This window comes from Ptychodera flava, chromosome 6, assembly GCF_041260155.1.
Source record: "Ptychodera flava strain L36383 chromosome 6, AS_Pfla_20210202, whole genome shotgun sequence".
In the NCBI taxonomy this organism is placed as follows: Eukaryota; Metazoa; Hemichordata; class Enteropneusta; family Ptychoderidae; genus Ptychodera; species Ptychodera flava.
In genome coordinates, this window is record NC_091933.1 from 21,164,424 (window position 1) to 21,188,655 (window position 24,232).

The window sequence follows — 24,232 nt, forward strand, 5'->3', positions numbered from 1 at the left end:
TCAGTTTTTACGGCTGGGGGGGGCCGGCAAAATCTTGTCACCGGTGTTCAAAAAATATAGACCCCCCCCTGCATTTTTCGTGAAAAAAAGATGACCCCCCCTTTGTCAGACTAAAAAAATTGATGACCCCCCCCCCCCCCCGCTTAAAATAACTAAAACCCATATGTCAAATTTACCCGCATGGTTTGGATTTGAACTCCGGTACGCCGCGCACTTTATTCGTGTAGCAGAGATGCCAGTGCACAAACTTCTCAGCCACATCCATTGAAACGTCTGTTAATTAGGACGACTGTAAGGCAATTTTTAACTTCATTTCCATAGACAACTCATGTCCATGGACATTGTATAAAGTGAACTTTATTGGAGTGGTTCGCCAAAGGCAGCCCTCCGGTTAAAAGGGTCATGGGCCATTACGTAAAGTCAACTTTATTCTAGTGGGCCACCAAAGGTGGCCCGCCAGTAAAGAGGGTCGATCATGGCTATTGCATAAAGTAGACTTTACTGGACAGGGCTGCTGAAGGCGCACGGCCATTAAGATTGCCGTGAGGTATTACATGAGTCAATTTATTGGAGTGGGCCGCCGGAGGCGGCCCGCCGGTAAAGAGGGTCGATCATGGCCATTGCATGAAGTAAACCTTATTGGAGTAGGCCGCCAAAGGCGTCTGCCTGTTAAGAGGGTCATGGTAATACATAATGTATATTTATTGTAGTGGGCCGCCGAAGGCGGCCCGCCGGTAAAGAGGGTCGATCATGGCAATGGCATAAAGTGAACTTTATTGCTGGTATTATGTTTTTGAAAATGTGGTGACCCCCCCCTTTCCTACCAGTGAAAAAGCGATGACCCCCCTTTGCGGATTCCAAAATTTTGATGACCCCCCCCCCTGGATTTGCCGCCCCCCCCCGCCGTAAAAACTGAACGTGTATCCTAACGTTGAACACAGATAGACGTTATAATTCAGGGGTTTAAAAGACCAGTGGTTAAACATAGCATTGCATATGGTAGCTCTGCATGGCAGGGCTGTGTGTTACCGGTGTTATACGATGGGAGGCCGTATAACGCCGGTAGCACACAGCCCTGCCATGCAGAGCTCTGCAGGTGGACACAGTGTCGACAAGCTATAGAGAGGGTGTGTACACATGTATGGGAGTGTGGAACGAGAACTTTCCATACAAAACTCAAATGGTGAAAAACAAATCGTCAATGCTATAGCTACTGACTTTTTAAAGACGATTATAAAGACGATTTTCATTACGCACTTGACATATGAGTGCAACGTTAATCCTAGAATAAAATTACATGAATCAATAAACCGAGTCAACGAACGTTTGTCACTTCCTTGTGAGAGTTATCGACGTCGCGAGCAGAATATTTTTACGCTTAAAAACCCTTCCATTGCCCTCTGTTTTATGAGAACATTACCAACGAAGACGATACTTTACGTTGTCTCTATTTTCGATACTATAAAATATGACCGTCTTTCTTGCCACGGCAACTCTGAATCATTGTTCATGTATTACATCTCACATATTTTGAAAATATGCCAATTCTTGATCATTGGGTGACAAAATCTCCTTTATGAAGAAAAAGGAAATTTGGTATATTCAAATAATTTAGAACAAGAAAGTCAGGAAAAGGCAGTCATTCTTCTGAAACCGGTTCCATTCAGCAAAGATCCTATCGCAGTCATAAAGAGTGTGGTTTTTTTCATTTCCATGCAGCGAAACACTGTCTCCGTGAAGTTCTATGTAACAACCGGCGTCCAAACGCGCACGCTTTGGCGTGGAACCGTACCCTCCAGTAAAACTTCTATCTGAAAATAGCCGAAATAGTTGACCCTGCCCTTGAAATATACGAAAGAAAGTCATGATTAACGATTTCTACTTACATATCCCTTGAACTTTGGATCCAACTTGAGATAGACTCGGGTACCTTTATCCCACACGATAGTGATCCCCTCTTTCACCTTTACAAACGTAAACATTCCAGTCTGCCACACTTCAAAGCGTGATCCTTCGGAAACTTCCACTTCGCTGCCTTTCTGGAGTTTCACCGTTTCATCCCCTTGAGCTCGCGTCACCGTGAAGGTGATTGTCTTGGAACAGGTGATGCCATTGGAACTGCAGGGGATGTTCTCGGTGGTGACGCGGTACTGAAGGTATGGGTTGTCGGCTGTACTCTTCGAGAAAACGTACGTGCATTCGCCGAAGTATTCGTACAGCCTGCCGTCAAATGTCTTGGTGTGTGAGTCTCCCCACGCCGAACAAATTCCAGGGCAGTCCCGCATCTCACACTCCCAGTGAGAACCATTGCAGACACTACATAATGACGGGGAACAAAGAGAAAGGAACTCAATATTCACACGGTTTGTCTTTGCTAACTCTCTACAGCCGGAGTCTAGCTGCGAAGGATCATCAAACGCACAACGATGCAGTAACTGACCGTGAAAAGCGTATAAACTTCGGTGTTTGAACTCACTGAAACTGCATTGATTTCAGTCAGCCTTGGTGTAAGCCTAGCAGAGTTGGTTTTTGGCCGAATCGTGTCCGCCGACAATTCTAACGGTCGACGAAAGTAGCCCTGCGCATTGCCACATCGCTGACTGAAAGAGGCAGTAAAGCTACTCTATGTTTAAAGTGCCTCGCTTCCGTACAAAACTGAACGAAAATGGTCGAAATGAAAGATATTGAAAAGTGTCTTAAGTTTCTTATCAATTTAAATGTAATTTCTTACCAATTGTTGCACTCGACACTGATAACATCTCCTGTTGTGTAACTTTTGTCACCATGGTGACAAGGACATTGTTCGGGCGAAATGCACTGGTCACCTACAAAACAAACAAGAGAGAACGTTAACTTTTGCCAAGTCTGCAAAGGAAGTTGTGATGTGATGATGTGATGTGATGTGATGTGATGTGATGTGATGTGATGTGATGTGATGTGATGTGATGTGATGTGATGTGATGTGATGTGATGTGATGTGATGTGATGTGATGTGATGTGATGTGATGTGATGTGATGTGCTATGGTATATGAGGTATGGTGTGTCGCATGATGTGCTTCAGTGTGTATGGCATGATATGGTATGGTGAGGTATGTTATAGTGCGGTAAGTTGGTAAGGCATAGAATGAAACTATTGCAAAAATGAATTAATGGTCCTAACCATTAATTCATCATTTTCGCGATGGTTTCATTTATCGTGTCTAAAACCGGGGTCAAATATATGCATGGTCACCCATTTATTCAGTATCTTTCAACATGTCAAACAATACAAGTAGCATCTTGCATCAAACAAAATTCATGAAAAATGGCCGACTTTGTCCCTTTAAAAGTGTTACGAGTGAACAGTTCCTATTACACGATATCCGCCCGGTACATTTTCGGCATCAACGTGCAATAGTCCGGTTAATCGTTGGCAAGGCTTTTAAAGCGAATTCTTTAATTGCAGTGAGCCACTCCGTTTCTCCATGTCAGTGTTATCAAGGTAGGATGCGCCTCGAAAGTGAAAGATTTAAACAAACTCAAACTTTCCTAAAAGAATCTTTCAACAGTTCTCTTTCAAAATCAAGAATAAACATCAGATGGTGAAACAAATTACCCAAGACTTATTGATATTTGAAATTAAAAATGGCTGCCATCCCTGTGTTAACTCTACGGAGGAAAAATAAGATTTTCGAATTTCGGAAAACTAAGATCGTAGCAATTTTTCTTACACCAAGAGCTTTCAAATGAACCCCCACAATTGACCATGTTCCGAACCGCGCGTGACATTCCGAGATATCGCGAGAATATGTGGTTCGCAGTGGACGCGTTCTCGCAACACAGGACAAACTGCGTAAAACAGGACAAGTCGCTAATTACGTTAAACACTGCATAAAATATATGAAGTTGCAATCTTTGCTCAGTTCTGCACTTTTTCTAGTTCCATACAAAGTTTGACTTGTATTACTAAGCTGGAAACCTGTTTCTACGGGCATGTATTAAAGTCTCGCGAGATCTCGCAATCAGCGGAAAATCGTCTATTGGTAGATCAGAAAAGAGTCGGAACAATTTGAGAGTCCGGATATCTGTCCCCGAGGCGCATTCTACCTCAAGTGCAATTTTACTGCGCATGTGTGAGAGACCAATATGGTACAATCACTTTCTATGCATACGTACCATCGAACACGAATCCATCGATACACTCGCAGCCCGCCTCGCAAGCCACAGGCTCACACTCATGGGACAAGTGCATGTTTGCGCATGTCTTCCGACACGACTCCTTGCACTTGGAATATCTCATATTCTCTCCGCAGATAGGGGGGTCGCATTCCACATCAAGACAATCCCATGCTCCATCGGTACAAGTACTGAGGTAGAAATGAGTCAAGCAAGAGCGAGTAAGCACCGGTAAAAGGTGAATATAAACAACAACAACAATAACATCAACGATAACAACAACAACAACATCGTTATCATCATCATCATCATCAACAACAAAAATAAATTAATATTAATAATAATAATAATAATATCGCAATCGTTTTTAGAAAATTTTTATTAGACTTTGCGTTGATGTTTACTTCATACGCTGAAAAAATTACATTTACGATACACAGAACTCTTCAGTAACATTTTATGGAAATTTTGAAACCACACGTTTTCAGTTCAGCCTAAAATTTTACATAATTATTTTGTTATCTGAGAGACTCGCCTTATATAATAGACTAATTCTAGAGTAGTTGTGAAGATTGCAAATCCATCACAGGGCAACATCCCAGCGGGAAAACGTTTAAACGGTCAACTCTTACCATGGCTGACAGATTGGCTGGATTTGGGTGCCGGCTGGGTACAACCTATCGTTGTGCTTGCAGTGGCAGTCGGAAATCTGCACGCAACGCCCGTCGAAGTCGGTGACCATGCCCGGCGGGCAGGAGCATCCCTGGACGCAGCGCTCTTCGCACGGTCTGTCCGCATCCAGAGCCGGGCAGGAGGTCTGACAGGCAGAGCCGCACTCTTGGTATATCTGGTCGTTGCTACAGGTGACGGCTAGTAATTAAGACACAACAGAGAAAGGTGGAGTCGAGGGGAAAGACTGTGGAACTGGCAATCAAAAGCTCATAACCAGAAACAGCAGGGCGAAGGTGACAGAAGTAATAGATAAAGACGGAATAAGTGCTTTGAAGAATGACTATTACCAAAACAGCTGTGACAGTTTCAGTTTTACGATCTTGGACGAAATATATACAACCAAATGACCGATTGTTCCCAGGAAATGGGCCTATGTATGGAGGCCTATGGCTGGATGTAAGATATCTTAACACCTGCTGACAATAGAAGTGTTCATCTTCGGCGGGTCCAGGATTTTTTCGGCCTGCCCAATTGTGAGTCAGATGTGTAATGATTATGTCATTAATTTAACATCTGTACAAGGTTTAGAAACTTGTTCACCTACCACATTTTGGGTTCGAATCTCTCCACAGTATCACGTTGCCCCTGTTGGCGCACTCCATGGCATACGACGAGGCAACCTCGCAGAACTTGTCCTCCATTCTGTGCTCGTAGTCGTTGCAGAGGTCGTACTTGCAAGTATCGTAGTAATCATCCACGTTGACCGTTGAGTGACAGTCTGGGAGGGAGACAGAAAGGTAGCTCAGTGAAGGAGGCTTGAAATACACAGCCCCCGAAAACCCTGAGACAGGCCCTGTGCAGACTTTTACACGACCCCGCGATACAGGACAATAGACGTGCGTCACATGGCCGTAATTAACATTATTTCTAACCACCACTCAGCTCTGTACAATCTACGATGATCATTTTCTGTTGACAAAATAATTTTCTTTTTTTCTCTTCAGAAGTTTTACATATTAACATTTTCTCTTGTTTCACTCCTGTCAGAACGTCGACTTTCGAAGTTCGACATCGCGATGCTCATTTGTTTGCAAGGCTGATTTTCGCCCGAGTGCTCATGGGTTGAATGAGATTAACAATGGCCGCGGATACGAACGCTTCCCTCGCACAGAGAGAGAAAGTAGGCTGTGCGTAAGTTTACGAGCGACTGAGCATATCGTGTACCTAGGCGAGATGGATGTGCTCCAAAACGAATATCAATACAAGTTTTGGATTCAAAATCGGCTGTTTTCGGCGGAGAAACTGCGCGCCGTATTTCCGAGGAGCTACCAGCGGTTTTGCCTATAGCCGTCTGCAGGGCTGTGGTGGGAGGCCGTATAACGCCGGTAACACACAGTAGCCCTGCCATGCAGAGCTAAACAGGGGGCTGGTATACAAGACTTTTACTTATCGCTGCGAGCGCCTGACTGTAGTGCTGTGAACACAGTGATGTGACGTGAAGTGAAATTACTCTCTGTCTCAGCCCCTGTATAGAAGGGCTGTATACGTACAGTGATGTGGACGTAGTAATGTGACTCTGGCAGGTTCTGGAATTATTGTCTGCATCGGCATCTGAAACTGTAAAACTGCACATGCAGAGCTACACCATCTAATGTTGTCCTGATTCCGGCCTGTGCATACAGCTCTAAAATTTGGCGATTTTTGAGACCCTGCAACAGTTCTGGACACAGCTCTGTACAAACATCCGTGTAATTTTATATGTAAATTTTAGAAAAATTCATTCCCGAATACAAACATTTAAAGACGCTCCTATCGTTTTGGATTAAATCACGTGATTAAATCAGGTGCTACCAGCAAGAAATAAAGACTTGGACTATAACTGGGGTTTCATGATCGATCAATCAGCAGCAAAATACCCGCGCACTCACTTAAGGATGTACGAGCGGTACGCGCGCGTGGAATTTGTCACTTCCCATAGGATTACATTGAAATTTACTGGAAAATCAATTTCTACTATTGTCATTTTCATGAAAATTTGCACAAAGCTCAGTCTAGAGAAATAAATAATAGTGATCAATTAAAATGATATGGTCACCGCGCTAACTTTTGAGATAAACAGCATTGAATTATTTCGTCCATAGAAAATGCATTGGTGAAAAAATGCTGACTCAACATTTTTTCTCATAAATAGCAAAATTCATGGTCATGTATCTCAAAAACTATATTTTATCACACATTTTGATAATACTTACAAAGGAGAATCTAAAAATCGACAATTTAGAGAAATGACATTACTTTTAATTTTACCGATCGTACATCCTTAACGCCAAAGCTGCGCTCTGACAGGGCTTACTCCTCAGTCTGCGACTTTTGGCAAGATCATGTGCGAGATCACACAGAGCACATTTAACGGTAAATGAATATTCTATACTGGTAATGACTCATTTATCTCCGAATATGAAACAGCAAACAGTACACATCTGTACACTTTGCAAAAATGAATACAGATAGGTTGCGCTTCGAGTATTAGATTTTGTGGTAAATGTGCACTGTTTTAAAATCAAACATATGGAAAGACTGTGTTTCCTTCCCCCACACCCCATTATTTGGCAACAAAGTCTGGACTCACGTCAAAATACTCAACTTGAAAAGAGGCGCAAACATTCATGGAATCTGTCACAGCAATTATAAATTACCTGACGCAATAGCGCAAGTGTCGCAGCTGATTGGAGTATTTATTGACAAACCATTAGATCTCGGGAGAATGTTGTCAGAATTCGCACATACGATGTTTTTACGTCCCAAGTTCCGACAGCCTTTTTTCCGGATTTTACATGGCATGTTTTTATTACTAAATTATCAGAGCTCTAAGCTTATTTTCAGTCCACAGCTAAGTCAATATTGTTGTCTGTAGCTGCATTTTTTGTCCAAGAACATTTTGCCTGGCAGATGCTTTTCTTCCGAAATCTCATGATGGGTCGCTTGATACATCGAAGATTTCTAGCGCCGTGCATAAACACGACGAGGCTTAACCCTTTGCGCGCCAAAGTCAATTTTTGTCGCCTTTAAAAAATATACCAATGTCAATTTTATTCAGAACTTTGCCAAAATTTTGATCAAAAACTGTAGCTCTGAAATTTGATGTCCATTAGGGTTAAAATTATTAAACAATTACAGAAAAATTCATAAAAATTTGTAAAATGTTGCCCCACTGCAAAATTTTGGAGGGAAAAATTACTGAGCACTCAACAAAGGCTTAATACTAGATGGGGAGAATTGTCGCTCTTTATGACTGACTTACCGGAGAACGGAGGCTGGCGTAACCGATGGCATATGTTGGTGGACTGCTCTCTTCGCTGACTGTAAATTTCGCAAGGGTTCTCTGGGGTGACGGGAGGAACACTGGTGCAGCTGCTTGCAAACTTCCACTTCTCGCAGAACGGCTTCGTTTGTCTTTCAATATCGCCCTCTAGTGTCCAGAAATCGTTCTGTGGATGGTATACAAGTTTACTTTAATACATACACTTCCGAAAATGATGCAATAGTAAGGTGCCGATATCAATAAGCTAAAGGCAAAATTCACAAGTCGACAGTATTAACAGGTAGAGTAATATACGGATTACAGTTACATGTCAAGTTAACTTCCAGTAAGGAGACACTTGAAATGCAAACTGGTTGTGGAACAGCTTCCACTTGATTTGAAATCTCAATATATGTAGTTGGACCCTTCCTTTGTGAAAATAGGATTGGTCTGTAGCTGAGAGAGAACATGACGAGTGAAACACAACTAAACTCACCTCTTGATTGTGATCGTAGGTACCACACAATCCACATGTCTGATTGAATAAAGTAGGAGGAACCTGTATGTAAACTTGCGCTTCACCGTTCCATAGGACTTCAACACCGCTATCAAGGGTCACCTACAGGTAAAGTAAATCGAACAGAACACTTACAGCTTGAAAGTTATGCTCAAGAGAAAGAAAGTTGTCTGTTCACAACTTCAGAAGGTGGTAGAGGGGACTATGCTTTTTTGAGCCTCGTTCTCATTTTACCAGTCGGTAACTGTACCAATGCAATGTCGGTACAGGCAAAAGTGATGCTCCCGGTATTGATGCGTAATCAAAATATATATGTCATTTTCTCGATTTGTCACAGAAGTTTGCAAAAACGCTTTTATTGCAACGTCACGGATCTTTTCCAAGACTGACATCTCTCTCTCTCTCTCTCTCTCTCTCTCTCTCTCTCTCTCTCTCTCTCTCTCTCTCTCTCTCTCTCTCTCTCTCTCTCTCTCTCTCTGACATACCTTTTGGAATTGGCTGGTGACCTGTTCTATAAATATTCCCGGTGCTGAGTAGGGCAAATCTGCTGGTTCTAGCTCGTCACCGTGCACTAGTATAACCTGGTCTCTCTTGAGTTTGACGTATGTGTCTCCGTTTGTCACTATCAGGGATCTAAGTGAAATTGGATAATTAGCATTAGACAATCATTATTTCTGAAAAGAGACTACGCAGATCGCTCTCAATTGTACTTTCTGTCTCTCTTACATGTATGTATGTATGTATGTATGTATGTATGTATGTATGTATGTATGTATGTATGTATGTATGTATGTATGTATGTATGTATGTATGTATGTGTGTGTGTATGTGTGTATGTGTGTGTCTGTGTCTGTGTCTGTGTCTGTCTGTCTGTCTGTCTGTATGTATGTATGTATGTATGTATGTATGTATGTATGTATGTATGTATGTATGTATGTATGTATGCATGCATGCATGTATGTATGTATGTATGTATGTACGTATGTAGGTACGTATGTACGTATGTATGTATGTATGTATGTATGTATGTATGTATGTATGTATGTATGTATGTACGTATGTACGTATGTATGTATGTATGTATGTATGTATGTATGTATGTATGTATGTATGTATGTATGTATGTATGTATGTATGTATGTATGTATGTATCTATGTATCTATGTATCTATGTATCTATGTATGTACCTATCTCTGTCTGTCTATCTATCTATCTATCTATCTATCTATCTATCTATCTATCTATCTATCTATCTATCTATCTATCTATCTGTCTGTCTGTCTGTCTGTCTGTCTGTCTGTCTGTCTGTTTATCAATCCGTCTATCTATCCACCTATCTATCCTTTAAGCTTCCATTGATGTACGTTGATGTATATTAGTGTCCAGGTGTCTCTGTTTCTATTTGGCTTTAGAAATCTCTATTTCTGGCTCACAACAAATTCTCATGCGTGTGCGTACAGGTGATATATGTACAGGTGGTCATGCACATACCTGGAACATGGTTGGAAGCCATTACCAATGTCATTGGGATCGTTGCAATGGTGATATTCTATGTTGATACTGAAGAAAGAAAGCCCAGCATTTCGATGAGTCAGCAGTATGTAGGTGCACTCTCCGAGGAAGTCATAGCGGCGCCCGTCAAATGTCTTGTAATGTATACCACCGCTGATGGAACACGTTCCTGGAGGGTAAATACAGTGACGTACTCCAGCGTTAGCTTCAGGGAGTAAATTCCTTTTTGTCTAAATACAATTGTCACAAGAGGGCGGTTATCTAAGAGGTGCTGTGCCTTCGATTGGATTTGAACGAGTCCATTTGGACGTAAACCGACAAATTTTAACGGCGAGATGGACTAGTAACTGGGATCATAATAGGGTCCGATAATAGATATCTTCACGTTTTACATATCTTTCGTGATCGTAGAACACAAGCCGCAGAACTGAGCAACATATTTTATATTGACAGTCCCAAAAGCGACACTGAGCGGGATTATATCTTAAGGGCTGCTCGTTTAATAAAAGTTGGTACCTACCGCTACAGATGCTAGATGTACAAGACCATTTTCCTCCTTCACACAGACTGAAAAGTACAGAACATATGAGTAAGGTAAATGTGTACAGACTTTCATTTAGACTGTCTTTATGACGATATCCTTTCGTTGTTTCACTCTGTCTTCTTCATCTATATGTATTTCTGTCGTCTGACAATATTTTAATTTGGCTCACTTCATTATCCATTAAGACATGGACACGATGAAGGAGCAACCTCGAAGTGTCGCCGTTCTCAACAGGCCGGGGAGCAAGCGGACGACATAAGTACTGACACGTTACTCACTCGGGGCTTCTTTTGAAATTAAAATTGGTTCCATCGCATGAACAGCATATTTTTCGTCTGTCACTAAATAAGCACATCCTTTTGTACAGTAGTTTGACCATCACATTTAAGAGAGTGGTATACGTATCAGACCTAAATGGCGGTGTAGGTTGTAATGGCTTCGACTTGTTCCGTGACTTTTCAAACGTTCAGTCGGGCTTTCATACGTGACAGGCTACTGACGAAGAGCGGAACGGCAGAGACACCAACCGTTTTTACGCAATATTTGCAGAAGGCAAAAAGAGGGAGAGATGTACTGTGCTCAGCGAGAGAACATGAAACTGTATTTCATTGGATTAAGGTAGAACATACCACTTGTGGGAGTTCATTTTTAAGCTCTTGGTGTGAAAAAAAAAACTTTTCAATGGCTTAGTTTTTCGAAAATCGAACATTTTATTTTTTCTCCATAGAGTTAACACAGGGATGGTGGCCATTTTGAATTTTAAATATCGGTAAATCTTGGGTCATTTGTTTTCTAGTACCAATTTTTATTCTCAATTTAGTAATAGAATGGCTGAAAGTTTCATTACGGCAAGTTTGAGCAAAAGTTTAAGTCTTTCACTTTCGAGGCGCATACTACCTTAAGCTTATATGTTGTTCAAGAGAAAGACCTTGCAACTAGTCCGAGACATTTCAACGTTACATACCAGGTATTGCATCCATCGTCAGCCGTGATTTGGGAGCCCGTCGAGTATTCCCTCTTGGACCAGACACACGGACACTGGTCGTTCGGTATGCAGGCATCGTTGTGCATGATCATGCCGTCGGGACACTGGCAACCGTCGACGCAGTTGTCGTGAAGGCACTGGTACACTCCGCTGCTGCAGGTACGAGGGCAAGAGCTCCCGCACTGTTTGTAGACCATTCCCGCGGGACAAGACACAGCTGTGTGACAAGGGGAGCGAGAGAGAATGAAGCCGCGGACGTTTCAAATTTGATTCGTAAGAGCCGAATAACTAGACGCTTGAAATTTGGACCATGCTGTAAGTAAATACATCGTTTGGTTTGCTTGTTTGGAGGCGAATGTCAATCTTTACATGCCATAGTTAATATTTGTAAAGGAGAAGATACGAGTGATTTCTCCCATTGAAAACACGTTGTGGTTGCAGAACGCACAGCCGAAGTTTCTGCTGCTAAAAGCACGACTGTTCGTACTTTGGGGTGAATGACCAAGCTGATAATCAGTGAGTTGGACATTGTTTTATCTAATATGCTTAGCTGTCTATATAAGTTTTACTCTGTAAAAACAGGTTTTCCAAGTATTTCGTAGGTTAACGCAAAATGCAGGCCTCGATTACATGTGTTGAACTTCGACTTTCCGGTTTTTCAAAATGAAAAGACAACCTTCGAAGCTTAACGTCGCTACGACGGTGTGAATACATAACGTGGGCTGGTTTTCAGCGATTCCAAGTCAGCCGATTCCATTGGTATAGAGTGAAAGCTGCGATACTTACGGCACCGGTCATCACTTCTCCACTCGATGTTATCAACACCGTGGCGGGCGCACTCTCTAGCATACGCCTCGTAACTTTGACATTCATCTATGCCGCTGCAGACATCTTCTCTGCACGCTTCATAGAAGGGATTAGGGTCTATTACCTGCGAACAAATGTGAGAGGGAAAAAAACATGACGTCATTTTCCTCACCGATATGTTTGCCAAAAGCTTTGAAGATGTTTTTTCTGACTGTCGGTGAGCTCTGTAATAACATGCAATGTATTGCCGTGAAAGAAAAAAAACAGAATGTGATAACCGTGTTTGACCCCCGACGGCAACATAGGAATACGAAAACTTTGTCCATTTCTTCCACTATGCACTCTCATCGTCAGTCTCGTCTATCGGCAAGAATACGAGGGCGTTCATTCATCTCTCAAGTTCTCAGCCATTGTACAGACACATCGCAAAAAAAACCCCGAGTAACAGTTTCAAAAATTCAAAAATGCGCGACAAGAGTCCGTCAACTTTCACAGAGCGTATTAAAGAAAGTTCGAAGCTATCTTGAGACGAACTTTAAGATGCACAATGCAAAGATCGCATGTGTAGGAATCAATATTGCCACACAGACGTAACACGTCAGCATAAACTGTGTTCCCATTCACAAACAGTGTATGAACACTCCAAGAAGAGCCCGCTATCGCTGATCACAGGGACTGTCTATCAGCGTGGCCGGTGACACGGAAGATGTACTCACACTATGGCAGGCACTGAAGCTGTCTCCTTTGATAGCATCACATTTAACAGTTGCGATATCTGCCTTGTCTGAGTAGAGGTAGCAGTAGGCGTACTGTGTATCATCCGAGCATTGATCTAGGGAATAAATTGAAGAGTGAGAGCAAAAATCAAATAGAAAGTGAGGCGATTTAGTTTTTTAGAGATGACAACAAAAGACGAACCTAAGTTTATCTGTTTGCCACTACTACAAGTGCTGGACAGCCGAGCGTTGACAATCCTGGGTGATGTAATAGCGAGAATTTTGTTTAAGCTAACGCTGACTTGCTAAGTTCCATCCTAACTTTTAGCTAAATGTATGTCCAACGTGTTTCGATTTTACGTCAAATGTATATTCATATATTCGTATATTCATATTCATATTTATCAAATTTATATTCAAGTCTGTAATTTGAGTCAATAGCATACAAAATATGTAAAAATCCTTGCAATTATGATAATCGTCACTCCTTAGATTTCTCGCTTTTTGTTTCGCTGGAAAAAACTCCATCGCGCTCTTCTCAGGCGATTCAGCTAGATAGACACTTTGCTGCCAACACTGTATGACGTCATAGAGACACGAACACTATCTCTAGTGGTTTCTTTGCTTTTTGATTACTGAAATGCGACCTTTTAATCATATTATCATTGAAGGACGTAATTAAAATGGTACATGAGAAGGTTATATACACGACCCAACCATCTTAAGTTTGAGATTGAATTTGCGTGGTAAGGGAGTGTCACTTTCGATACACCATGATCACCCAACTTTGGACACCTAATAATAGCACCGAAACAGCATTTGTTTTATATGGGGATAGTAAAGGTCGCGACAAGACAAAACTGATAAAAATATTCCCCGTTTTTATGTTTCTACGTTTCTAATCAGGACAAGTCGCAGGGGCTTAAAAACAGGTCGATATTAAAATTCAACTCTTTCTCGATGACAGCCAAGCTTTATCTCAAGAGACTGGTCTTGCCTAATTTTAGAAGGGGGGAATCGTTGGGCTGACCTCCTCCGGGCCAGATCATGATATTTGACGTGGTTATATGTCAACCCGGTTCATACGTCAACTGCCCAGCAAATGCTGGCCTCACTCATCGTATTTCATTGGTACTTTTGATGTACGAGCTTTCAAGCATGTCATGTTTAGATGGGTTGTAAAAAGTAACCTTTCGTCATTCCCGTCTGCGTTGTGAATTTATGTAGGGTATTGATGTTCCAGCCAAGAAATTTATAGATTTACAGACCTCGGACAAAGCACTTTCTTGAAGTCTTTGTCTGTCAATATGCTGTGAAAACCAAAATTTATGACAGGGAGGCTGAAGTGAAGTGATTATATCAACAAACTTGGGTTCTGCTGTTAACGCCGGAATAATTGCGGACAACAAGTAGGGTATAGTGATAGACGTTTTTCGCGTGTCCCCCAGGAGAGGGAAACTGCGAATTCCGAGGGCGCCCTGCAAATTTGCTCATGCTGGAGGGCGACAGAGTGCGTAGTAAAGTATCGCCTAATAGGGATTTCAAAAGTGGTTTTCTCGGGATTGTGATATTGCGCCAATGATTTTCCTCACATCTACCTTAACATGATAGAACTTCGACCTCTCCCGTCTTAACACAAGTGAATAATAGGCTTATTATCAGACGCTACAAGGTGTGCGTGGGAGGGAGAAGAATTATTACATTCCAGAGAACAGCTGCGAACTTAATTATGAGAGAATAAAACTTACCGTCTATGTCGTTCATTTTAAAGCTACTTGCAAACGAAGCAACCGTCGACGCAACATTACCCTGCAGGTCGGTCAGATCGTCTCCTGCAAACCCGTTAAATTTACCGCAGAGGCCACAGGTCTTGTTCACCAAGTCATCGACAACGTGCACGAAGACCGCCTCGTCGGCGTTCCACATCAGCGTGAAGCCCAGGGAAGCACTGATGATCAAGTAGTCGGAGACTTTTTCCACTCGCATGCCGTCTATCGTCTTGGGGATGGCGATGTTCTTGCTCTCCTTCCACATCATCGCGCCGTCTGGTCCCCTGTCGAACCTGTACTCCACGCCTCCGACGAAGAGGCTGATGGAGCGCCTGCAGTAGCTCTGGTCGCGGCATCGGTTCTGGTTGTGCACGTGGATCTTGAAGCTGTCGCCGAGGCAGTCGCCGGCGAACAGGTAGGAGCAGGCGCCGTGGAAGTCGTACGTGAGACCGTCAAACGTCCGGTAGTGAGTCTGGCCGTATGTATAGCAATAACCATCAGCTGAAACAGATACACAAACTGCCGGTTAAAGATGACGAAAATCGGGGATCCGTAACGGTCGTATTTTTTAAAAATGAAATGATAAATAGATGTTCTCAAGAAATATATTCAGAAATCATAAAAAAAAACACATGCAACATATTGAACCAAAGTACAGAAGAGGAGCTGTCCGTATTAGAACATAAAAAACAAGCATTAACTTTAGTTTTACCGACAGGCAATATTAGAATCAGTGACTGACATAATTTAGGAAATGATTTTCATTGTAGATACGCGAATAAGGTAGAATGCTCCTCGGGGCCAAATATTCGGATTCTCAAACATTTACAATTCTTTTCTGGTCTACCACTTATAGGAGTTCATTTTAAAGCTCTTAGTGTATTAAAGAAAGCTTTTCATCGGCTTAGTTTTTCAAAATACTAAAATTTTATTTTTCTTCATAGAGTTAAGACAGAGATGCGGCCATTTTGAATTTTAAATATAAGTAAATCTCGGGTTATTTGTTTCTCTAGTACCAAAATTTACACGGTGCCCCCAATTTTTTACGCTTGATTTTGAAAGAGAATGGTTGAAAGATTCCTCAAGGAAAGTTTGAGCGAAAGTGTCAGTCTTTCACTTTCGAGGCGCACTACCTTAATACTGCGGCAAGAAGTCATTATGTTCGAAATCCTGACAAGAAATCGGGTGCAAAATTGAGGTTCGGTCGAAATCGGCCACTTTATTATTCAACTGTAACTCGTTCATCCACGCGAAAAACGCGCCAGAAATGCTAGGAAGAGGAAATATTTGACAAGTCTTGACGACTTCGGCAGCTGCAAGCCATAATTTTCTACAATGTACAAGTCGGCTATATTAAGCAAGGATGATAGCCGCTGCAGTCGTTTTCGTCTCGTGCGGAACGCCGCTTCATAACTTACCCTGACCCTCTTGTCCGAGCGGAGGAGTATTGGGTATTCGCAGACCGACCGTCGGCTCAACGGCGTCTAGGAGAAACATGAACGGACAAAAAGTCACAGTGTGTTATTTAAGATCGCTGCTTTTGTAGCTCAGCTATTTCCGTTAGCATGGTCCAACAGATTTTTACAGAGGACAAGATGGATACTACAATTATAGTTGGACAGTAGCTCTATATATACTACCTTGTCCCGTGTATATATCTGTATTATGATTAATAATTCTCTTGGACATTTTAACGGAGCATTGAGTATGCGAAAAGCGCTGAGCCAGCAGCGTTGCTGCAAACTGCTCTGAAACAAACACATTTTGAGCTCAAAGCTCCCTTCTTTGTATTTTTGTAATGCACTTCCAGTGTTTTGTTCCTATTTTTGAAAACGCATTAGCTTGTTCCACTGCCAGAATAATGTTGAAATGTTTAGTATTTAATTTGTCAGCATAATAATACCTGTGTAATATATACTGGCCATTATTATTGCTGACATCAACTTGGTATGGACATCGCACATTGTACACCAAAAACACATGATACCAGCTTTGTTCACGTTGGCGATAAGTCATTTTGACCCCATTATTATTCACATTCTTATAAAATCATTTCCAATTCAAGGGAACGGGATAAGTGGTGACATGCACTGACGTCACATGCCAAGTCCATTTATGTTATCGGTCACTTGGATTGATAAGGTCAGATTCCCTCACGTATGAATATTACGAGACAATTATATTATGAAAGAAGGGAGACCTGTTGACAGACAAGTATATACAGTTGTTTGAGTTGAGCACATTTGTGCGTGTCAACCACGTTGCTCGACCAGATACGGTTGAAAAGTCGACAGGTTTGTTTCATGTGTTATAAGCTGATACTCCTTTTGGGTTTCTAGGGTCAGCGTGAATTGGGAATAACCAAAAAGAACGTTCTAAGTATTTCCAAGATGGTGTCAGGGACGATCGCGCGGTCGCCACCTACCTACCTGAACACGTGATACCATCCGGGAGTTTTGGCGACCATTCGGCGGTATCCAGGTCACACGTGTACTCGTCGACCACGCCCTGCAGCAGTTTCAAGCCGGGAAGGCAGTCAATTTTGCAGACGTACTGGTTGTCGTCTCTCACTCTGCAGCTAAGGGAACCGTTGGCCGGTGCTGGCGGCATTCCACAGACAACTACAAACAATAAAACCGATCACTGAGACCTTTCTAAAGTTAAAACATTTACAGAACTGTTAGCACTGCATATCATGAGGTGTGCATTTGATCGAAGCACCCATCACCAGAAAATTGGAGTAACGTGATAGAAAAGTTGGAAGCATGAACGACGAACATGAAGTGGATAGTACAACATTTCATATGTAAATTACTACTATTAACATTATTAAAGGATGACTTTGGGCAAAAATAAGGATTTTCTTACACAAGGTCTATGACTAGCCTGATGCAACTACTTTTTTTTATTTTATGTTCAGTTTTGTTTTGTTTTTGTTTTGTTTTTGTTTTTGTTTTGTTTTTCTAGAAACTCATAAGATCCTACTACCATTATGAACACAGCAAACTTGGAATGTTACCCAGGTAGATTTACTTTTGGCACGAAGTAAGTTAAAGACAGTAACGTCACTTTTCAAGTCTGTTATGATACAGGCCGTACAATGTGATCCTACATACTGGCATCACACGTAACTCATTGCGCCGAGCGTAGTTGAACGCTGTCAAGTTTTATGACTTTTTTTCAAGCGAACGTGTGTAAAAGCCTGACGCGGCTAGCCTAGATCGACGCTCGTGAGAACTAGAAACAAAAACCCTCTAATTTGGCCTTAAACTCACGTTTTTGTCCAATAAAATGTTCCCACACGCAACAACTTCAAGTCAAGAAGTGTAATGTAAAAAGCGAAGGCACAAAATCTATAACATCTGTTGAAGTCGAAAGGGATGCTCTCCGACCACACAACTGCCCACACCAACGGCCAAAGTCAACGAGACAGGGTTTGTATAAATTGAGTAATAACTGGATATTCATGGATACTTTTTTGCGCATCTTTTTACCCGCGTTTACGCTTAGACATCCCTACTACCGCTTGAGATTTTGAAATTAAACTCAGAATGCACAATTCTTATTGGCTGAATAAGTATGTGGCGTCTCTCTCGGCTTGATTCAGGACAAGGTCATGGCGGTTTGATAAACTTTACTACTCCTTCATTGTCAAGTTTAGGTAGTCATAATGGATCTGAGATCAGCCAAAGCGAGGCACAAGTTACAATAAAGTATGGTATAAATCATAGCTGATATCACACCACAGTGCTCCCGTTACGTCACTATGGAATATTCCTTCACATGCTAGATGGATTTTGTGATGCTTAATAAAACTAAAAATATCTTCGATGTCATTTGGAGGAAACGACACTTAATATAGCTGCGAATGATTAGAGATTGCACCATACAAGGGAAAGTGTTGTAAAATTGCTCCGGGAGGTCTTCCAAGACGTGAGATTCTTTTACGGTAACAATGGAAGGTTTAGAATTTCATTTTATGCCATTTGAATATGGCAAATGTGTCTGTCGGGGACGACCTTTCAATCATAAATGATACTCGTAAAATATTATTTGATCCATAATTTCATGATGTTATACTGTCAACGCTTCTTGTACTTTTTGCACATCGATGACCGTCCGTCGGACTGGCGGAAGTTCCAAGCGTGGTGGACATGACTAGCAAACGTTTTGCAAACATCTTCAAGATACACTATCCTAGAGAATAAATAACAGAGATGGCAACTTGTGCGCGCTTATCATGGACAATCTGACTGTACCACTCTCGTTGATAACAAAGTCGGCCATTTTTCATGAATTTTGTTTCATGCGAGATACTACTTATATTGTTTGACATGTCGAAAGATCCTGATTGAGTGGATAACATTGCATATATTCGACCCCGGTTTTAGACAAATTAAATTTGTTCCTTAAAGATGGTTGCACCGGTGCCACACAAAGCTTCAATAGCAGCAAGGCATATCCGAGCGTGTCGTCCGGTTCGAGTAGTGTATGTGACTGTCACAACACTGAACCAAAGACAAATCGGCAGGCAATGTGGATGTTTTCCAAAAGAGTCTTCCGCGACCAAGGAACGACTATTTAAAGCAAGAGTTTCCCCATTCGAAAACTACTTCCTGTCATATATTTCGCGGTTCAGCTAATCCTCCTCGATGACGTCATCGAGGATCACATTAACGGGTCATCTAGACCATGTCACGCATACTGTTAGTTCTCGTCTTAGATTAGGATTGAACAAAAGCAGCAATGTGTGTGCGGACTGTCAGAGGATATTTATGGCTCACATAACATCACCGACTTGATGAATTGGTCTAGCCAAATGTAAAAACCAAAAGTGGCTGGTCGGCTGCAAATGACATAAAATTCACACTTTGCCTCAATCTCGATTCGCCTTTCAGTGTGTTCGGAGAATTTGATTCCTCAACAAGCGAGCGCTATTAAAAGCTCGCCAAATTTACAGCTGAGCTTGTTGTAATAGTGTTCTTAATTATCTATAATGTGGCGAAATTTTCTCCTTCTGAAACGTGGCTACACTGCGATGATTGTGTTTGCTTGTAATCGAGACACACATAAGTCACACATGGTCCCAGCTGGTTGTAGTTCCAAAAACTACCATCCCTTATGCCACCTACAGTATACTTTTCTGCCTTTTTTCTATATTAGGGTTATGTTTTATGTCGATTCCTAGGGGTGTTATTTTGGGGGGTTTTTTGGACATGATTAAGCAACTGATGTTTCCGGACCACCGAACTACAGTTTGCTTTTCAAATGCATTCATGAGCGCTTCCAATTAATTTCCATAAATTTGAAATAGTATGTTCTGTCATGGCAACTCTTTGTCTTGTTTTTGATCATACAAATGGTTTCGAAAGTTCAATTACAGCAGCAAAGACCTCTGACATTTTTTTAATTTTATGTATTGCAGATTTATTTGCCGTCTCGAATTGTCATATAGGAAGCATTCGTGTGTTTTTTCTTATCGGTTAGAACACAGGAGATAAACCTGGGAAACTGCGAAAATCCTAATATGTCTATTGTCGGTGCTGTGTGGCTTTCATCCGAGGTATCGCTGATTTTGTCCGCAGGTCGATTATAGCATGTGGCAAACAAACGTGTGCCAACTCCGAATGATCGACTGCAGGCTCATGCTATCCTTTTTCACCGTGGTGTCAAGATCAACTGCTACTCAAAGCTACCGACTCTTGCTCTGTTCAAGCAAAACAGACATGACGGTCTGAGTGCTTGTTTCAATGCCCACTTTCTCGCCACCGATTGTTCCCGCCAAAATGCACTCGAGAAGGCGCTGAAGGTTTTTTTGAATGTCTGGAAAACGTTTCATCTCGTTCAGGTTTCAGTGCACACATGTGAGCCAGCCCGCAGGGTCTAAGTTCAGTATCATTCGCTATGTTATCAATACGAAGTCCTTCACCCTGGACCACCAGATATTTCTATGTCTCGTCTGGAATTGAACAGGTGCTAAAAGAAACATTACAGAGTTCCACCCGCAAACTGCTGTTATCAAAACACTCGGGTCTGGCCGTTTCGCTTTTGAATTATTTATCTTACCGATAAAACGGGTGCAATGTTTACGATAAAGGAGGGCTCTTGACTTGATAGATTGCGCTGTATTAAAATGAAGTCTGACAGGACCGCTGACATGGAGCCTCACCTTCTTCGCAAAATTCACCGATGAATCCCGTTGGACAGTTGCACTCATAGGTCAGTTTGAACGGCTGATTGACGCATATTGCTCCATTCTGACACTTGTTGTTCTCACAGTAATCGATGGGTTCTGTGCAATTAGAAAACAAATGATAAGATTCAGTGACCCTCTACCAAACCGTTAGCCGAATGGCGGTCGGCGGAAGAATACTTGGCACAATTATTTTTTTTGGTGGGGGAATCCATATATCAATTAAAAGTCGAGTCGTAAGTTGGCAGATGTTCAAGCAGCAATTTTCGACCAAAAAGTCAATTATAAGAAATCAAATGCGATGTTAGTAGATTTTCGCAAAATATGGTAAACATGTCACAAGTCCTTTGGTAATGGTCAAGTCACGGATCGGGTTACAATTTTTACAAGTTTGGACCTATTTTCTTGATGGCATGCTCATATTACTCCGATCGTCGGACAACGGACAACGCCTATTTTGCCTCTGACAACTTGCGGTCTATTATTCGCTTTTACAACTGCAGAGATCCTTCCATTTTCAATCACCACTTACATTTGAACACATTTAAACGACCTACCTATACCAAATAGAAGCTCTTAGCTTGCTTATAATCCATCCATCCATCTATCCATCTATCTATCTATCTATCTATCTATCTATCTATCTATCTATCTATCTATCTATCTATCTATCTATCTATCTATCTATCTATCTATCTATCTATCTATCTATCTATCTATCTATCTATCTAGCTAGCTAGCTATCTATCTATCGAGCGATCTATCGATCGATCGATCGATCGATCGATCAATCAATCCATTTATCTATCTGTTCTTGATGACTTTCATCTGGCATGTCGTCTTCGCTAATCCCTTCCTTCTAGCCTTTTGTACTTTTGATATGTAACATGTGTAACTAACTACCAAGAGGCAGAATTTACTCACCGTTATCACAGCCAAACAGCTCGAATCTCAGACATGTGTCCCCCTGCTTACTTCTCGGTAAAATACGTACGTAACGAGCGACTATGCTTGAGGCCAGCGTATGTTGAACTGGGTGTACGCTATCTGTGTTTCCATCGAATATCTTGAAGAAAAGGTAATTTTATATTCATTAAATTCCACCTCGCTTGTTCCGTTATTGTGTTCTTTTGTTTGGCTTTTTTGGTTTTTGTTTTGTTTTGTGTTCTTTTGTTTGGCTTTTTTGGTTTTTGTTTTGTTTTGTTTTGTTTTTGGGGGGTTTTTTTGGCCTAAAAGAACTCCAAAGTGAAACTTAGGGATGAGCCTCGTAGGCCGTTATGTCAAAGCACTGTTCGCAGCTCACCTTTATGTCGCCGTCCTCCGTGTACGAGTTAAAGTAATTCCCGCTCTCACTGTACTGTAACGCGTAGGAGGTGACCCATGCATCGCTACTACTACCACCGCCCTGTGTAGAAACGCCGGTGATTCGCCTGTTTTCGCCCAGGTCGACTTGCAGCCACGGTGCGTCGTCGTTCGTATCGGCGCACCACGCACTGCCGGGCAAGTGGAGCCGACCGTCTGAGGCAGGGTTGCTGTCTGTCTGGCTACTGGCTGTGAAACTGCTTTCTTCACTCACTCGAGTCTCCAGAAGAGCTAGCGAGCACTCTAGACCGAGAAAGGAGAGTTCGAATCAAGCGTTGACAAAGCTCAAACATGACGACATATCTCAAAGTTTCTCCCTCACACATCCCTTGTTACCAATACAAATTGCAGGGAACGTCCCTCCAGGAGAGAAGGCCATTACAAGCTGTAACCCTTAAGTTGAACGCCAAAGTCAATTTTTAATGCATTTATAAAATATACCCGGTCAATTTTCTTCAGATTTCTGCCAAAATTTTGATAAAAAGTTTTAGCAAATGAAATGTGATGTCCATTTGGTCCAAAATGATCAACAATGACAGGAAAATTCATAAAAATTTGTAAAAGGTTTCACTAAAATTTTGATGGGAAAATTATTACAGCACTCAAAAGGTTAAGAACAAAAAAGTACGCTTCATTTTTTGTATTTCTTTTCAGATTAGCATAAAAGCTCCAATCTCGCTCGAACTTGGACTAGATTGGTGGCCAAACAACTACTTTCGAACCCTTTACCACTGTATAAATTTACTAATTTGAGAATGTGCTCCATTTTCATCGTCTTGCTGGGAATAAAGATTTCAATTAATCATAAAATGTCACAAAATGCCGAAATCTGTGGTGTAGAATAACCAAGTTTGGAGTACTTCCATATATGTACTGAAAATCTGCCTGGTGACAATGCCCACGCCATAAAGCAAACTGCGCCGATCTGAAAAGTACAGAGTCCCCGTTCGCCTGTCACATAAAATACAGGAGCACACTTACTTTCTCATCACGCATAATTATATCAGACCTAGTACAGTTTTAGTCACCCTTTGGCCCAGAGTACTTCTTTTGTCTGGCGACCCCCCTCTCCCGTGTCAGGGACTTACCATCCGGGAGGTACTCCACCAGGATATACGAGCACAGGGGTAATATGATTGCCATAAATTGTAACAATATAAAAAAGAACAGATGTATGGAGGCCAAAATATCGACCTCCTAATAACTAGGTTAGTATTATTGGAATATTACTAACTACCAAACGTTTCGAAGCGCACGTTTACACAAAAATACCGGTTTTCTGATGACATCATAGTCCATTGGCCTGGTTGATTTTACGCCGATGGAAAGTTAGCTGCATTTAGCATGGCTATGAGGTGATAGGGTTAATGCTAGATGGTGCAAAGTGCAAAGGCATGATTCATTTTAGAGACCTAGCCAGTGTGTTACATGGGTTAACAATGTTGAGAAGGCTGACAGAAAACACCTTCACGCCTTGCGGGAACACCAAAGTATGTCACGTGCAAATATTTAAACATCTGTCCCGCCAATCCTGGTGTGCCTAATTGGCGTGCCCATCGCCGCAAATCATTTAAACATCGACCTGTCAACCAGCACGGAGGGCAATCAGTAAGCGATAAAAAATGTCTCCTTCTCTACGTGAATGGCTTTAGTATCCGACAATTTATTATAGGATATACAGTTTGGTTCTTTGTTGT

General features: G+C 41.8%; 2 protein-coding genes across 2 annotated transcripts in view; both read right to left on the reverse strand.

Moving 5' to 3' along the window:
- LOC139135130 (von Willebrand factor-like) overlaps positions 1 to 24,232 on the reverse strand; it is a 62,558-nt gene that overhangs the window by 15,385 nt on the left and 22,941 nt on the right. Inside the window, exons 5-23 of the mRNA XM_070702382.1 lie at positions 22,477 to 22,778; positions 22,098 to 22,239; positions 21,150 to 21,272; positions 17,410 to 17,601; positions 16,399 to 16,464; positions 14,960 to 15,481; positions 13,212 to 13,327; positions 12,475 to 12,619; positions 11,668 to 11,905; positions 10,680 to 10,726; positions 10,139 to 10,328; positions 9,132 to 9,279; positions 8,626 to 8,748; positions 8,130 to 8,316; positions 5,433 to 5,606; positions 4,789 to 5,026; positions 4,157 to 4,347; positions 2,732 to 2,825; positions 1,887 to 2,316 (exon numbers count right to left, since the gene is read on the reverse strand). Of these exons, the coding sequence (XP_070558483.1) occupies positions 1,887 to 2,316; positions 2,732 to 2,825; positions 4,157 to 4,347; positions 4,789 to 5,026; positions 5,433 to 5,606; positions 8,130 to 8,316; positions 8,626 to 8,748; positions 9,132 to 9,279; positions 10,139 to 10,328; positions 10,680 to 10,726; positions 11,668 to 11,905; positions 12,475 to 12,619; positions 13,212 to 13,327; positions 14,960 to 15,481; positions 16,399 to 16,464; positions 17,410 to 17,590 (3,090 nt within the window). The 5' untranslated portion in view covers positions 17,591 to 17,601; positions 21,150 to 21,272; positions 22,098 to 22,239; positions 22,477 to 22,778. The remainder of the gene's footprint in view (positions 1 to 1,886; positions 2,317 to 2,731; positions 2,826 to 4,156; positions 4,348 to 4,788; positions 5,027 to 5,432; positions 5,607 to 8,129; positions 8,317 to 8,625; positions 8,749 to 9,131; positions 9,280 to 10,138; positions 10,329 to 10,679; positions 10,727 to 11,667; positions 11,906 to 12,474; positions 12,620 to 13,211; positions 13,328 to 14,959; positions 15,482 to 16,398; positions 16,465 to 17,409; positions 17,602 to 21,149; positions 21,273 to 22,097; positions 22,240 to 22,476; positions 22,779 to 24,232) is intronic.
- LOC139134383 (lactadherin-like) lies at positions 20,656 to 23,678 on the reverse strand. Its single transcript, XM_070701244.1, has 5 exons — positions 23,624 to 23,678; positions 22,477 to 22,778; positions 22,098 to 22,239; positions 21,150 to 21,272; positions 20,656 to 20,687 (listed from the first exon to the last, which is right to left on the reverse strand). Exons 1-5 carry the CDS (start codon positions 23,676 to 23,678, stop codon positions 20,656 to 20,658), a joined length of 654 nt encoding a protein of 217 aa, XP_070557345.1.